The 17,551-nt window shown below is 43.3% G+C and overlaps 1 protein-coding gene and 1 non-coding gene across 2 annotated transcripts; one reads left to right on the forward strand and one right to left on the reverse strand.

Moving 5' to 3' along the window:
• Positions 1–2,719: 2,719 nt before the first annotated feature.
• Positions 2,720–17,024, reverse strand: PDIK1L (PDLIM1 interacting kinase 1 like). The gene is made up of 3 exons (XM_049774928.1): positions 17,008–17,024; positions 14,773–15,074; positions 2,720–4,681 (listed from the first exon to the last, which is right to left on the reverse strand). The coding sequence occupies exons 2-3, from the start codon at positions 15,055–15,057 to the stop codon at positions 3,941–3,943; spliced, it is 1,026 nt and encodes a 341-aa protein (XP_049630885.1). The 5' UTR covers positions 15,058–15,074; positions 17,008–17,024; the 3' UTR covers positions 2,720–3,940.
• Positions 10,627–10,733, forward strand: LOC126012935 (U6 spliceosomal RNA). Its single transcript, XR_007497277.1, has one exon. It is a non-coding gene; the product is annotated as a U6 spliceosomal RNA (small nuclear RNA).
• Positions 17,025–17,551: the final 527 nt, after the last annotated feature.

The following is a 17,551-nucleotide window of genomic DNA, read 5'->3' on the forward strand; positions in this document are numbered from 1 at the left end:
TTTTTTTTGTTGTTGTTGTTTTTTGTGCCACACCCGTTGATGCTCAAGAGTTACTCTTGGGCCCAGAGAGATAGCACAGCGGCGTTTGCCGTGCAAGCAGCCAATCCAGGACCTAAGGTGGTTGGTTCGAATCCTGGTGTCCCATATGGTCCCCCGTGCCTGCCAGGAGCTATTTCTGAGCAGACAGCCAGGAGTAACCCCTGAGCAATGCCGGGTGTGGCCCAAAAACCAAAAAAAAAAAAAAGTTACTCCTGGCTATAGGCTTAGAAATTGCTCCTGGGGACACACACACACACACACACACACACACACACACACACACACACACAAGAAATCACTCCTGGCTTGAGGGACCATATGGGATGCCAGGGGATTGAACCGCAGTCCATCCTAGGCTAGCACTTGCAAGGCAGATGCCTTATTTACCTTTAATACCACCGCACTGGCCTCTTTTTCTTTTTTTTTTTGGTTTTTGGGTCACACCCGGCGGTGCTCAGGGGTTACTCCTGGCTTTCTGCTCAGAAATAGCTCCTGGCAGGTACGGGGGACCATATGGGACACCGGGATTCGAACCAACCACCTTTGGTCCTGGATCGGCTGCTTGCAAGGCAAATGCTGCTGTGCTATCTCTCCGGGCCCTCTCTTTTTCTTTTTTTGCCACAACACTAGGAATTACTCCTGGCAATGCACTCAGGAATTACTTCTTGTGGTGCTCAGTGCACCACATGGTGTTGGGGACTGAACCCAGGTCAGATGAAAGCAAAGCAAGCATCTTACCTGCTGTACGTTCAACACTGTTCAAATTTTATACCCGCTATTTTACGAACTAAGAGCCATGAAAACATCAATGTAAAATTATGATTTTTTGAAACTCACTTTATTAAAAAAAAGTCATGAACAATAAATTACAATCATTTTCCCCTTTATAAATTCTTCATAAAATATATCTGACAATTTTAAAAGAAAATTTCAAAAGTTGCTTTCATTTTTGAAGTGGTGATGACATTTTGACCATTTTGTCATGCTGGTGAATTATTTTGTAGCTGCTACAATAGTTGGATTGATAAACATTTTACAATTAAAACATCAACAACAGCAACAATGAGAAAAAACAGACCAGAAGGAAGAACTATTCAGTGTGCTATTTATCTGACACTTAACACTTTATCATAACGACAAAGTATCCCTTAGCACCAAAAATCTACAGGAACCCCATCTAGTGACAACTAGTGCAAAATAACATTCTAGGAACTAACTGTACAATCTCAATTTTAACTGGCCACAGCCGCCTATATTAAGCTTATTTGAAATATTTGGTCTTTTTCAATTAAGACAAATTTCATTACAATATAGATCATGGCAAGACTCTGAGGAATAATTGTTTATTGAGTACCTATTATGAGCAAGGCACTATGCATAAATTCTTGCTTTTATTTTCCTCTAGCAAATGCCTAAGAATTTCCAAAAATCATGCCTCATCTTTTCTTCCTCCCCCACCCCCCTGGTCTTTGGGCCACACCCAGCAGTGCTCAGGGATTACTCCTGGGTCTGCTTTTAGGAATTACTCCTGGTGATGCTCGGGGGACCATGGGATTGCTGGGGATCAAACCCTGGTCAGCAGTGCAAAGCCAGGAGCCCTAACTGCTATATCATCATCAATCTAGTCCCTCATCTTTTATTTTTTACTCCCAAAAAGAAAAGGCAGGTGGCTAGATTTTATTTATTGTCATTTTTTCAACTGTTAGTGCTAAGCACAGAGTAGGTACTTAATAAATACCTCCCAACTGAAAGAACACAAAAAGACAAAAAAAATAATTACTATCATTTTACTTGGTATTTATAGGTTATTTTAAAATACAAGAACTTGAGAAAGTTTCAGAAGCTTCCTGATTACCTCATACTCTACTGCTAGAGAAACATCTTTCAAAATAAATAATCGTTAACTATTTAAATGAGGCAAGACCAAAAACTATGAATGTCGGAAACCATAACTCCAAGCACAGGGCTATTTGGAAGGCAAATGAAGCACTGGGGCACTGTTACCTGAATCATGACTCTTGGCTGAAGTGTTACAGCTATTGACAAGACATTATAAAGACACTATTTCTAGTAAAGTCAATCTCTTAGCCAACTCTGCCACATCACTATACATAATATAAAGGGTCAATTATCATGAGGAGCCAGTATATTTCCACTTCTAAAAGATTCCTTATATTAGCTTGAAAGTAATGTCAAAGTATATATTTTTTCAGCTTAAAAGGCTTTAATAAAACATTTCAATCTAGACTGAAAATTCATTAAGTAATGTGGTCTAAAATTTCTCCCCTTTTTTGTGCTTTTTTCCCAACTATCTTACCTTCCTTGAACACATTTTAATTGAGGACAAAATCTGATTGCAATATTCCAAAAATTGTGAAAGTTCAAAATAGCTGAGGAGACTATGCAAACTATCAACAATTTCAGTATTCTAATCTTTTCCCACCCCTTACTTTTGTCCAGAGTCTAGTATTTTATAAAAATTAAACTAGATACAATGGTCTTAAAGTTAATGTTCTATTTTAGAAAATCTTTCCTTAGATTTTTAATTATATGCATTTTCAGGAAAACATATTGGAGAAAACCAATTAGCGTTAAAGTCAAATTGATTTCAAGAATGATTTGTTTTTTAAAGACAATATTTAGTGATTATATAAAATGGTTATCTTTTTCCTTGAAAGAATATAGTTGATATATTTTACCCACTTGCTAAAAACTGGATAGTATCATCTCTTAACTTTTTAGAAGAAGGTGATGAGCATGTAATATAACCAAATCACTACTATTTGTCTCAACTTAGACAAAACATTAATGTCAAAATGAAAGAAATTCCAGTGAATAAACAAGAGATCATTCCAGGGTAGGCAATATGGAGTTCATTTAGTTTCTTAATGTTCTTTAGTTTCTTATGCTGAAACTTTAAGTCTTAAAATAAAAAATTGATTATCAAGTATCATATACAGCAAAGTTTTCAGAAACATAAGACTTCTATGTTCAGATTTATACCAGATTGCAGATGTGTAGGTAAGTACTGAAGCAGTGGTTAATTGACTACCTGAATATTTGGTTACTTACCTAAAGAAGATCTGACTGAATCATCAATATCTGGCTACCACATATGCATGACTAATTCAACTCCTGCAGCTATAGGGCAATGGAGAGTGCAAACATACTTCAGCAGCTCTGAACCACTCAGTTTCATTTGTTTAACTGGATAGTTTTAGCCCCTTCAAATTGATGTCTTAAAAAAAGAGCTGTATATTACAAAAATAAAAAAAAACTAAGCATGATTTTATTAGAGGGAGGACCTGTGTTAAGAAAATGAGGGAAGGTTCTTTTATTTTTTAATCACTGATTTCACCAGCAAATTTCATAAAACCAAATCTACACCAAATAATTTAAACAGAAGTGGCATTTTTCATGTGGAATGCAAAATGCACACATTCACATACTTACATATACATAAATATATACATATATGTTTCTTTTACAAAGCTTTAAAGGTCGCATTACCAGCATGCAAACCTCTTCTTTCCATGGAAATTCCTAATACTGACAAGGAATGACTAAAATACTTAGAGACATATTTCCAGAAACTGTACTCTCTTCTCTTCTTGGCTCATAAGAGAATTTTCCTGCCAAACTTCTACTAATGATCATAAAAAAAATTACAACCACAGTGGTAATGCACACTTAAAACATACTAACAAAATGGCCATCTTGGACTTAAAAAAAAAAAAAAAAAAAAAAAAACGAGCAGAAAAAAAAATCTACCCCACATTATAATCCAAACCCTTTGAAGGTGGAATTCAGTTTTTGATATTCATTTTCAGCCACATTTTGTTGCATCACTGTTTAAACAGAAGCAGCATATTATCCAAGATATTGGCAAATAAACTGTGTGTCACGTTTCCCAGCTACTATCTTTAAATGCAATTTGTACTAATCTGAGTTCTAGTTCAAAAGCATCTGGACGATCCTGAGGGTTTGCAGCCAACATTTCCTTAATCAGCTGTTTCATTCGCCCATTCATAGTCTTTTTCTTCACAGGAATGAGAAGTTCCATTTTGGGATTTTCCAGAAGTGCCTCCCCAACAGGCACAATCTCAGTTCCTTGCTTTACATAACTCCCCAAGAGTTCTTTTTTTGTCTCAGTGTCTATGAAAGTTATTCTTTCCAGCATCGCCCAAATGATAATCCCCAGAGCAAAGATGTCAGCCTTTGCTGTGTAATGTCCCTCCCATACTTCAGGAGCCATGTAGAAATCTGTGCCACATGCTGTGGAAAGGAAACACTTGTTTACACTGACAGGTTCTTCTGGGTTCTGCCCAGAGGCTGAACAAACTTTACTTAGACCAAAATCAGCCACCTTTAGTGTGGGTTCCAAGTCACTGGTATCTAACCGGCTTTGCGAAATCAGGATGTTATCAGGCTTTAGATCTCGATGAATGATCTGGTTTTTATGTAAGAAAGCCAGGGCACTGCTCAGCTGAAGCATAAAGCTGGTATTAGTTTTACGACTGGGTTTCCTGGACAACAGATACTCATTCATATCTCCTCCATCACAAAAATCCATCACAAACCACAAGTAATAGGCGCTTCTGGGATCAAAGGCAATCTCTCCTTTTAATGAAGTCTCTACAAGCTATAAGAAGGGGAAAGAAAGATTACAATCATCTGCTAGTTTATACAGTCCAGTACTTAGAAAAGGTAAACTGACTAAATTAGTCTCCAATTTAAGTGGTAATTTTAACATTTTATTTGTACAGCGCTCTTTCACTTGAACATTTTATCTTAAACTTCAGTACTTCAAACTGTCACTGTCTCTGACATAAACATATGCTAAATGTCCAAGTCAAGAAAAAAAGGGATTTAAAGTAAATTTGTTCTAAAAAGTGTCCAACAGACGTCATGTTTTCTGCACTTGTCATGAAATCAGTTATCCATCTAGCTAACTTCATGAAATGATCCAAGTATCAGTAGCTAGGGCTGAGAGATTGCAAACTGAGGTATAAACATCAACTAGAAAATTCTATTCAATGAAACTGCCTGAAAACATACTTCTTATTGCTAATAAATCAGGATAAAACGGATATGGAACAACTTGTTACAGAAATAAACTGCTCCTGCAAACAATGATACAGTAAAGATTAGTACTTCATAAACTTCTACAGACAGTATGTAAATATCTTGGTTATTCCTATCTGTTGATAAGTTCTACAAGAGTTTATGCAAATAAAACTTGCATTCATATATAAAAATTCAACCCCATGATTTTTCCATTGATATAAACTAAAAATTTAGAATGTATCATTGCTTGTTATTAATTATAACTGTCTTTTTGGGGGAACAAGGGGTATACCTAGTGGTGCTCAGGGCTTATTCCTGGCACTGCACTCAATGATCACTCCAGTGGGGCTTAAGGGACCATATGGGGTACTAAGTATTGACCCATGCCTGGGTCAGGCATGTACAAGACAAGTATTTTACTCATTGTATTTTCTCTGATCCATATAATTGTCTTTTAACCCAACCTAGAACTCAAGAATATTACTTAACTGAATATAAACCAAAATTCTAAAATAAGGGCCCGGAGAGATAGCACAGCGGCGTTTGTCTTGCAAGCAGCTGATCCAGGACCTAAGGTGTTTGGTTCGAATCCCGGTGTCCCATATGGTCCCCCGTGCCTGCTAGGAGCTATTTCTGAGCAGATAGCCAGGAGTAACCCCTGAGCACCGCCGGGTGTGACCCAAAAACCAAAAAAAAAAAAAAAAAAAAAAAAAAATATATATATATATATATATATATATATAGGTAAAAACATTTGTTGTATGTTGTTCTTTTCAGACCCAAGAATTAAACAGAAACTCAGTAAGAAACCAGAGTATCTGAATTGCTAATTTTACATTTAAGTTTATCAGGACTTCCCACTCATTTTAGTGGGCAAAAGAACACCTCTAAGGGACCCAGAGAGACAGCTTAGTGGCGTTTGCCTTGCAAACAGCCGATCCAGGACCAAAGGTGTTTGGTTCGAATCCCGGTGTCCCATATGGTCCCCCGTGCCTGCTAGGAGCTATTTCTGAGCAGATAGCCAGGAGTAACCTCTGAGCACCGCCGGGTGTGGCCCAAAAACCAAAAACCAAAACCAAACCAAAACAAAACAAAAAGAACACCTCTAAGTCATCTTCCGTTGTGACAAATAAATGATTGCTAAGCATGTCTTTTTTTTTGGGGGGGGGGGGCCCACACCTGGCAGCGCTTAAGGTTTATTCCTGGCTCTGTGTTCAGATATCGCTCCTGGCAGGCACAGGGAACAATATGGGATTTCAGGATTCCAACCAATGTCAGTCCTGGGACAGCCGCTGTGCTATCTCTCTGGCCTCCAAGCATAGGTCTTATTTTACAGGTTGCATATTCGCCAGTGAGATACAGAAAATTAAAGAGCAGGGGCCAGAGTCATGGTACAGTGGGTAGGGCATTTGCCTCGCATGCAGCTATCTCGGGTTTGATTTCTAGCAACCCATATAATCCCCTGAGCACAGCCAGGACTAATTTCTGAATGTAGAGCCAAAGTCATCTCTGAGCATTTCCAGTGTAGTCTCCAAATAAATAAACAAAAAAAAAAAAAAAAAAAAAAAAGAAGAAGAAGAAGAAAAATTTAAAGAACAATTACGGGGCCGGAGAGATAGCATGGAGGTAAGGCGTTTGCCTTTCATGCAGAAGGTCAGTGGTTTGAATCCTGGCATCCCATATGATACCCTGAGCCTGCCAGGAGTGAATTCTGAGCTTAGAGCCAGGAGTAACCCCTGAGTGTTGCTGGGTGTGACTGAAAAACCAAAAAAAAAAAAGAACAATTACACCATTTTTTAAACCAGGTACAGTTACTTAATTACAACCAGAACCCTCTCTCTTCATTTCCTCTTGTCTTTTTTTTTTTTTTTTTTTGGTTTTTGGGCCACACCCGGCATTGCTCAGGGGTTATTCCTGGCTGTCTGCTCAGAAATCGCTCCTGGCAGGCACGGGGGACCATATGGGACACCGGGATTCGAACCAACCACCTTAGGTTCTGGATCGGCTGCTTGCAAGGCAAACACCGCGGTGCTATCTCTCCGGGCCCACATTTCCTCTTGTCTTTATGTGTAAAAGAAAACTTTTTAAATATCTTTGAGCAATGTAGACTGGTTTAGAATAAGGCCAACGAGTAAATATTTTGGGTCTGACAAGCCACAATGGTGTCTTAAAATTTCAATGTATTTTTCAGAGCATCTGACCTTAAGACTACAGTTTCAGGGTCCCCTGGTTGAGAGCTATAAAGCCTAATCTGCTTTCATGTGTAAAGAATTGATTCTCTGGCCTAAAGCCTTTCAATAACTTCCATGTTCTCTCTCTCGGTTCTTTTTATTTTTGGACTACACCCGGCGGCACTCAGGTTCTGCTAGCTCTGAGCACAGAAAGTACTTCTGGCAGGCTGCATAGAAGGCAAATGCCCTACCCACTGTACTAGCTTTCAGGCTCAACTTCTCTATTTTCTTAAAATACAGTCTAAGCTTGTTTTTTTTTTTTTTTTTGGCCCACACCTAGTGACGCTCAGGGGTTACTCCTGGCTATGTGCTCAGAAATCGCCCCTGACTTGGAGGACCATATGGGATGTCGGGAATAAAACCACGGTCCGTCCTAGGCTAGTGCATGCAAGGCAGATGCTTGCGCCACCGCTCTGGCCCCAGTCTAAGCTTTTTGACATGGGCAAATGGGAATCTCTTAACTTTGATCACTGCTAATCTAGCTCAATTTAAAACAATTTTCATCATACATCTTATTATCTTCTTCCCAGAAAGTTTTCTAATTTGCATGGCTAACTTTTCTTCATCCTATATATTTGTTTACATACTTGTTTCTAAATCCTGAGTTCCAAGATTATGTCAGGTTCCCTATTATATGCTCCTGTACCAAGAGCCTTCTATTAATGATAATCTTCACTAGTATAGCCTACAACATTTCTAAGCATGAGACTGTCTAGTTTAATTTTTGTTGTTATTGCTGTTGTTTCTTGGGCCACAACCTGTAGTGCTCAGGGATCACTCCTGGTGGGGCTCAGGGGTCTATATGTGGTAAGCAGAGATTGAACCTAGGCTGGCCTCATGCAAGGCAAGCATTCTATCCACTATACTATCTCTCTGCCTTCATTTTTTCTGCCTCTTTTTAAATTTATTTTTTTAAGGTCAGGATTTCTGCTCTTTGGAACTAATTTAATGATTTCAACTGATAATAAAAAAGGTCTGAAAAAACAACGGAGAAAAATGTTTTTACTGAGAACTGGAAAACACAGGGACTGTGGTTACAAAGACTTAAGAAATGTGAATTATGGGCCCGGAGAGATAGCACAGCGGCGTTTGCCTTGCAAGCAGCCGATCCAGGACCTAAGGTGGTTGGTTCAAATCCCGGTGTCCCATATGGTCCCCCGTGCCTGCCAGGAGCTATTTCTGAGCAGACAGCCAGGAGTAACCCCTGAGCACTGCCAGGTGTGACCCCCCCCCCCAAAAAAAAACTAAAAAAAAAGAAAAAAAAAAGAAATGTGAATTTCCAGCCCGGAGAGATAGCACAGCGGTGTTTGCCTTGCAAGCAGCCGATCCAGGACCTAAGGTGGTTGGTTCGAATCCCGGTGTCCCATATGGTCCCCCGTGCCTGCCAGGAGCTATTTCTGAGCAGACAGCCAGGAGTAACCCCTGAGCATCGCCAGGTGTGGCCCCAAAACAAAAACAAACAAACAAAAAAGAAATGTGAATTTCGAGAAGGCACTTTCTAATAAATATTGTTAATAAATGTCTAGTTAAGTAGGTCCTTAGTAGAAATCATCTTGGGGGTGCGGATGGGAACACACTCTGGGGCTCAGAGCTTACTCCTGAGTCTGTGTGTAGGGATCATTCTTGGCAGGCCTAAATGACCATATGTGTTGCACCACCAGCAGGCTGCTTGCAAGACAATGACCACACCTGCTGTACATGGTCAAGTTCAGAAAAAAATCATTTTAATAATCAGTTACTGAGTTCTTCCTACTTGTCAAGGGCTTATCTGTATCGCCACTAGTTTTGACAACACCAAATGATTTGTACCTTCTATAGGTTTTTTTCTGGGGGGGTTGGCCACACCCAGTGGCACTCAGGAGTTACTCCTGGCTCTGCACTCAGAAATTGCTCCTGGGGCTGGAGAGATAGCATGGAGGTAGGGCGTTTGCCTTTCATGCAGAAGGACGGTGGTTCGAATTCCAGCATCCCATATGGTCCCCCGAGTCTGCCAGGAGCAATTTCTGAGTGTAGAGCAGGGGTCTCAAACTCAATTTACCTGGGGGCCACAGAAGGCAAAGTCGGGGTGAGGCAGGGCCGCATAAGGGATTTCGCTTACTGAATATTTGCAATAAAAAATCGTATCAGTAAGAAAAAAAAAATCGCATCAAACATTTGCATACCCCGAATGGAACTGCTTGGGGTATGCGAATGTTTAATTTGATTATTTACTTTTTTGGTTTTTGGGCCACACCCGGGGTGCTCAGGGGTTACTCCTAGCTGTCTGCTCAGAAATAGCTCCTGGCAGGCACGGGGGACCATATGGGACACCGGGATTCGAACCAACTACCTTTGGTCCTGGATAGGCTGCTTGCAAGGCAAACGCCGCTGTGCTATCTCTCTGGGCCCGCGATTTTTTTCTTACTAATGCGATTTTTATTACGATTATTCGGTAAGTGAATAATCGCGAATACTGCGATATCTGAAGGCCGGCCGCGGGCCACAAAATGCTGTATGGAGGGCCGCAAACGGCCCGAAGGCCGCGAGTTTGAGACCCCTGGTGTAGAGCCAGGAGTAACCTGAGCGCGTCCAGGTGTGACCCAAAAGCCAAAAAAAAGAAAAAAGAAAAAGAAATTACTCCTGGCAGGCTCAGGGGGGACCATATGGGATGCCTGGAATTCAACCTGGGTCTGTCCTGGGTTGTCTGCATGCAAGGCAAATGCCCTACCGCTTTGCTATCGCTCTGGCCACTCTTCTATAGCTTTTTTTGGGGGGGTGGGTGGGTGGGCATACCTGTAGATGTTCAGGAGTTAGTCCTGGTTAGAGCACTCAGAAATCGCTCTTGGCCTGGTGGGACCATATGGGACGCGGGGGGTGGGGATGGAACCACAGTCCGTACTAGGCTAACACTTACAAGGCAGACGCCTTACCTCTAGCACCACCACTCTGGCCCCTTCTATAGCTTTTAAAGGAACAGGAGATTGGGCTATACCTGGCTATACTGGTAGCTGGGGGTCCTCTCCTGACAGAACCTGGGCCTTTGTGTTGTTTGTTTTTGGACTATACCCAACTGTGCTTAGTGGTTCCTCCTGACAGTGCTTAAGGGACCATATTAGGGTGTGGGGGATAAAACCCAGCTGGCTGCATGCAGAGCAAACACCTCACTCACAGTACTACACTCTGATCCAAATCCTGGCCTTTGCATGTAAAGCATGCACCTAACCCACAGAGCTATATTTTTGGTCCCTATTATTCCTATCTATATATAAAAATAGATGTTAGGGAAAGTTGCTTCATCCAAAGCCATACAGTGCTCGCTTCAGCTGCACATATACTAAAATTGGAACGATACAGAGAAAATTAGCATGGCCCCTGCGCAAGGATGACACACAAATTCGTGAAGCATTCCATATTTTTAGTTCAATAAATATTAAAAAAAAAAGCCATACACTAATATAGTAAAAAGCACTGAAAGCTGAACACGTCTATCATGATGGGGAGGGAGCAAATAGTATGGCAAGTAGGACATTTGCCTTGTATGCAGGCGACCCAGATTTAATCTCCTGCATCCCATTATAATCCCCTAATCCTGCCAGGAATGATTCCAGAGTGTAGAACCAGAAGTAACCTCTGAGCACTGATGGGTGTGGGCCCACGACAAAAACAAACACAAGATGACAAATTGTGTTAAAGAGAAAGATGCTTTAGGGCAAAGTTTAGACCCCTAGGCCCTTAGTACTGCTGGATAAGACCTCCCAAACTAAAACAAAAAGGTGTTTATCTTAAAAACAAAAGTAAACAACTGAATCAAATCTACAAGTACTCAACAACATATTAAACACTTGAAAATGCAGCTAATAGAGCTGAAGAGATACAGCTCCTAGGGTATATGCCTTGCAATGTGGACAACCCCGGATTTAATCCTTAGCATCCCATATGATCTCCTGAGCCTGCAAAGAGTGATTCCTGAGTAACCCTTGAGCACCACCAAGAGTGGCTCAAACCTTCACACACCCTCTACCATAGTTAGATTAATACTTTGTTTTGGGGTTACACCTGGTAGTGTTCAGAACTTATTCTTGCTCTAAATAGATTCCAGGTAGTTCTCAGGTAATGATATAGGGATTTAGCCAGGGTCAGCTGCATGCAAGGCAAGAGCCTTACTCATTATACTATTTCTTAGTGCCCCCCACACTAGATTTAAGAATACTATTGGTATTGGGCAGGAACAATAGTACAGAGGGCAAAATGCTTGCCTTGGACATGGCCGACCAGGTTCAATTCCTAGCATTCCATATGGTCCCCTGAGAGATCCCTGAGCAGAGCTAGGAGTAATCCCTGAGCACTGCCCCCCCCCCACAAAAAAAAAACAAAAAAGAAAACTATTAGCATTATAGGTTATTATATGTTTTTGCTTTTCATCTACAAAAGATACATGCATCTTAGCCTCCTTATTTCAACACAAAATGCAAAGCTCAGAAAGGTTCTATCAAATTAAAAGAATTAGTAAAAATGCTTCCAATACTTTCATTCAGTGAAATTTACTAGTAAACTCATTCAAAAAACAATAAATGAGTAGAGGCAAACAGTTGTATTTTATCTTTATTCTCTTTTGTTTGGGTTTTTGGGCCCTGCATGGAGATATTCAATAACTCAGCATTCTGTTTAGGTTGCTCTAAGTATGTTCAGATGACTAGGAAGTGCATAGGATCAAACCAACATCTACTTCATCATGCAAATCATGTGCTCCAATCTGTTAAATCATCTTCTTAACCCTTGTATTTACTATCCTAAGATTAAAAACTTCATGCAGTTTATAGTGCTTATTAAAACTGCAATTTTATATTTGTTCATCTTATGGTGAAACTTTGAATTTCTATTTACAAAGCTTAATGTTGGTGTTTTCCTCTTGTTCCCACTCCAAAGGTTTTGTTTTAAAAATACTTTATCATAGCCAGAGCGCAAGTGGTAAGGCATCTGTCTGCCTTGCCCGAGCTAGCCTAGGATGGACCATGGTTTGAAAACCCCCCACCCCAATCCCATATGGTCCTCCAAGCCAGGAGCGATATCTGAGCGCATAGCCAGGAATGAGCGGCACCGGGTGTGACCCCTCCCCCACCCAAAGAAACCTTTATTATCTGGATGGTAAGTAAATTCTGGATTTATACATATTCACGGAAGCATTCTCATCTTCTTTCCCAAGGATAATAGAATTAAAAATGGTGTTGTGGGGGGGTGAAAAGATAATAAAAGTGGGTAGGGTACTTGCCTTGAATGTGACTGACCCAGGTAAAATCCCTAGTACCACCCTCCGAGTACCCCCAGGGGATACTAAGTAAAGTCAGGAATAAAATCTGAGCACCATCAGATATAGGATTTCCAAAAGAGAAACTGCTCTGGGTTTTAAGTGGTTATTTTTTGTTTTTTGTTTTTTGGGCCACACCCGGCGGTGCTCAGGGGTTACTCCTGGCTGTCTGCTCAGAAATAGCTCCTGGCAGGCATGGGGGACCATATGGGACACCGGGATTTGAACCAACCACCTTTGGTCCTGGATCGGCTGCTTGCAAGGCAAACACCTCTGTGCTATCTCTCCGGGCCCTTAAGTGGTTATTTTTGTTTGTTTGATTTTGGGCCACAACTGGATATGATCAGAGTGTACTTTTTTGTTTTTGGTTCTTGGGCCATACCTATGGCACTTAGAAATCACTCCTGGCAAACTTGGGGGACCATATGAGATGCAGGGGATTGAACCTGAGTAGCCTTTGTGCAAGGCAACTACCTTACCTTCTGTACTACCACTCCGGCCCCCAGAGTTTACTTCTGATTCTGCACTCAAGGAAAGTGCCTTACCCACTGTACTATCTCGCCAGCTCCTAACTGGCTATGCCTTTTTTTTTTTTTTTTGGTTTTTGGGTCACACCCAACAGCGCTCAGGGGTCACTCCTGGCTCTACGCTCAGAAATCGCTCCTGGCAGGCTCGGGGGACCATATGGGGTGCCAGGATTTGAACCAATGACCTTCTGCATGAAAGGCAAACACCTGGGGCCAGCTAGATAGCATGAAGGTAAGGCATTTGCCTTTCATGCAGAAGGTTATTGGTTTGAATCCCGGTGTCCCATATGGTCCCCCGAGCCTGCCAGGAGTGATTTCTGAGCATAGAGCCAGGAGTAACCCCTGAGCGCTGTCGGGTGTGACCCAAAAACCTAAAAAAAAAAAAAAAAAGGCAAACACCTTACCTCCATGCTATCTCTCAGGTCCTAACTGGTTAGGTCTTAAGTATCTTTTCTTATTAGTGATTATAGAGCTAAAAGATATTCTGCTCAATGGCAGAAGCAGAAGCCTTCTTCAAAAACAGTGACAACTTTCTGTTTTCCTATGTTAGTCTTTTCCACAGGTTTACAAAAGAATAACCTGAAGGTGAAAAGTAATTTAGAGGTTAAGAGAACACACATATTAGCTGACAGATATTCTTAGGTTCAGGTCCCAATTCTGTCATGAGCTAATTCCTTATCTATTCTAAGCCTCAGTTTCTTCATTTGTAATGATGATAATAATAGTACTTCTCTCATCTGCTTGTTCTGAGCAACTGCCTTTAAAGCACTTAGCACAGAATATGTAATTGAATAGTAACCTAATGTTAGCTAGTAGTACTGTTAATGATAGTCAAATGCTAAATTTTGAATTAACTAAAACTGTATAGTAAAAAAACCCAAAGACAGATTTTATGTTCAAACAGGGATTTATAATGCTCAATTGCATATGATGTTACTACAGGCTGTAGAATTTTTCTTCCTTTAGCCTTCTATTTCAAAAAATACTTTAAAATAAGTGAACTAGTAGTGTCTATTTTTGATCACTTTTCTACCTCACATGCACCATTCTGGTGCAGACAGACTTATCAAGTATCATGGCAAAATATGTGGTTTATGTTATTTTTAAGTATTTATATCACAGATTTAAGTAAACTGTTTTAAAGCATCTACTTATTCTTAACCCTTAACACATAAACCCCTAGAGAAACACCTGTTTTTATCTTTATTTTTGGACCATATTAGTGATGCTCAGGGGTTTCTCCTGGCTGTCACTCAGGGTACCATATGGAACACCAGGACTCAAGCCCGACTCAAGTACGTGCAAGGCAAGTGTCTCATCCAATGTATTATTGCTCTAACCTGCCTTTAAAGGTAGCTCATCTGGCCCTTTGAATCCTCTCTTGCTTATCAATTTATGCTAAATCACTTCTTTTTGGGAGGTGGGTTGGGTCACACTGGCAACACTCAGGGGCTACTCCTGGCTCTGTGCTCAGAAATCGATCCTGGCAGGCTCGGGGGACTATATGGGATGCTAGGATCAAACCTGGGTCCTTCCTAGGTCTGCCATATGGCAAGGCAAACATCCTATACTATGCTGTTGCTGTGAACCCCAAATCATGTCTATTTCTTATTTATTTACATACCTGTAAATAAAGAGAAGAATTAGAGCCGTGAGACATCTTCTGCACCATCCCATCTTTTTGCAGGATGCATTCTTCCAAGTGTATCACATTTGGATGTTGGCTCTTGATACTGCTTAGTGCCCAGAACTCACGCAGGGCTAGTTCAACATTTTCAGGTGCATGGCATCGAATTTTCTTCACAGCCACCCTTGCAGAGGTCTTTCTGATTACTGCTTCATACACAACACCGTAACTACCTCGACCTACCTCCCGTATTAGATCGTACTTTGGCTGGCTACTCACCATCTTCAATGTCAAGGTTTCTGAAAAAAAATCAACAAAGTGCTATGTTGAAATTAAGTATATCTACCGGTTTGTATTTCTTCTTAGGTATGGTTTGGTAATCATTTGCCTCATTGTTGGCCATAATTGAAAGTAGCTAACACTGAGATAATACCATGATCAAGACTGCTCCACTTTATAATAGTCATTCAATCATCAAGTGTTATGAAGTAGATACTACTGTGATTTTATCATAGGTTAAATGACTGTTTAGCTAGTGACTGGGGGACTGGGACTTAAAAACAAGATAGCTGGTTCTGACATATTTTCTCCCTTTTTCTTGGGGAGAGGGGTGTTACATCGGGGGTTACTCCTTGCTCTGTACTAAGGATCATATTCCTGGCCTTGCTTAGGAAACCATATTGGATGCTGGAATTGACCGTGGGTAGACTGAGTGCAAGGCAAGTGCCCTACCAGCTGTACTACTGCTTTAGCCCTTAACATCCGTAATTGTAACCACTCTTGTCTCTACTACAAATCGCTTCAAAACATTGTTATCAATTAAATAAAAAAACACTTTGGCCCTATTTACTGATCATGAAAAAGCCATGAAAACTCCAGCTTCTTTACAGAAATGATACACTTATAAAAGCTTCCAAGAGCAGCAGAACCTCCAACCCAAAACCCTTCAGTTAGAAAGGTAAACCCTTGTGTGTGTGTGTGTGTGTGTGTGTGTGTGTGTGTGTGTTATACTTTGGCAAAATGAACCAAAGGCCTGTATAAAACTAAAAAAATGATTCGCTGTTCTTACTATTCAAGAAGTTGGTGACCAAGCTTGAACTTGGTTCCTTTATGTAAAATGCCTCATAAAACCAAATGGCAATAAATACTCCAGAGAAATGTTCTTTAAAAACAGAGTGGCTTGGGAAATGTGGTTAACCTTTCTGTTCTATTTAGACAGACCTGGGTCACTTTGGCCAACAATAAAACTGTGTTACGTATGGAGAATGTGGAAATCCACTGAACCAATCATTCATTTAGGAACAGATATCCAGGTCCGAGAAGGAAATACGGGGGCACAGAATCCAGGTAACATTGAGGCGCCTCCTCATCCCCCCAAAGGCCGGTCCCCAAAGGCTCCGAGCACCAGAAGGGGGGGAGGGCAGAGACAGTTCTCACAAGTAGTAGCCCCCAAAACCAGGGAGAGCAACCAGAGGCTGCACCATCTTCACATCACTTGATACCTCGAGGAGCAGCCCAAACCCCTCGCTCCAGGGGCTGGGTAATTTGGGGGTACAGCGGCTTGGCTGCCCCCAGGGAGGGTCTCCAGGAGGCCACTGGAAGCTCCAGGCAGAGGAGCAGCTTCCTGCTCCCACTTCCTCTCCTGTGGCGGGACAGCCCGCCAGCCCGCAAACTTCTACCGTAGTTGCGCCTGTGCGCGGCCCCGCCGGAGAGAAGCACGCCCCACAATCGGGGATCCCCAATTCCGGCTGCGCTTTGGGGGTGGTTCTCTTTAGGGAGTCCCCTCGGCGCTCAGGAGAGGGCCCGGGCCCGAAGGGGGTGGGGGCGTGGCAGGAAATCCCGGGGCTGCCGCGCTTGGGGGGCGGCCTCGGCCTCGGCCAGCTGAGGGGGCGCCCGGAAGGGCCAGCGGGGGTCGAGCAGAGGTGCAGCCGACGCGGCGCCTCAGGGCCGCGCTCATTGGCCGACCTCCGGCCCAGCCCGGTGGGGCACGCCGCGAGGCCCCGCAGCCGAGGAGCCCGGCCCGGCCCGGCCCGCAGCGGCGCCGGCTCCTCAGGGCGGGCGGCGGAGGCGCGACAGGAGGCCGCGGCGGGGGGCGAGTGGCCCGAGAGGGGCGGCGCGGCCTTTCTCCCCTCAGGAGAGGGCTGACGGGCGCTGCCAGGGCCGTGACAGGCCTCCCGGCGCGCGCGCAGAGGACCCTGGGCGTCGCTGCTCGGGCCGCCGGGCCGGATTTACCTCAGGCTAAGCGCCGCCGCTTCTCCCTCTCACGGGCTCTGCAGGCCGCCATTATCGGGCTGGAGCGAGCTCGCGCCGCACAGCCGCCGCCGCAGCCTCCAGTCAGAGGCCGGCGCGCGCCCCCGTGGTGCGCCGGACACACCCCCGGACGCCGCGGGACACGCCCACTTCCGGCGGCCGTCGCGCGTGGCGGACGCGCCTTCCCATTGGCCGCGCGCGCGCGCCCTCGTGCTCGCGGCCGGTCGGCGCCGGCTGGCTCCTCCGGCAGCTGTGACGGGAGTGAGTTCGCGGGAGGAAAGGAGGGACGGAGGCGCGGAGGCTCCGGGCGGCACGCTCCGCTCGGTCAAGCTCGGGGGCGCTCCCGCTCCAACCATATATGGTCAGATCCCGCCTTCTCCGCGACTCGCGGGCTGAATTGAGCGCGCGGCTGAGGGGACGGGCGGATGCGCGTGCGCGTGCGCGGCGCGGCCTCATCCCTCTGCCCCGCCCCCTGCCCACCTCCCGCGCTCCGGGCAGCTGTGTGTGTGTGTGTAGGTCGCCGTGG

Source organism: Suncus etruscus, chromosome 6, assembly GCF_024139225.1.
Source record: "Suncus etruscus isolate mSunEtr1 chromosome 6, mSunEtr1.pri.cur, whole genome shotgun sequence".
NCBI classification, from domain to species: Eukaryota; Metazoa; Chordata; class Mammalia; order Eulipotyphla; family Soricidae; genus Suncus; species Suncus etruscus.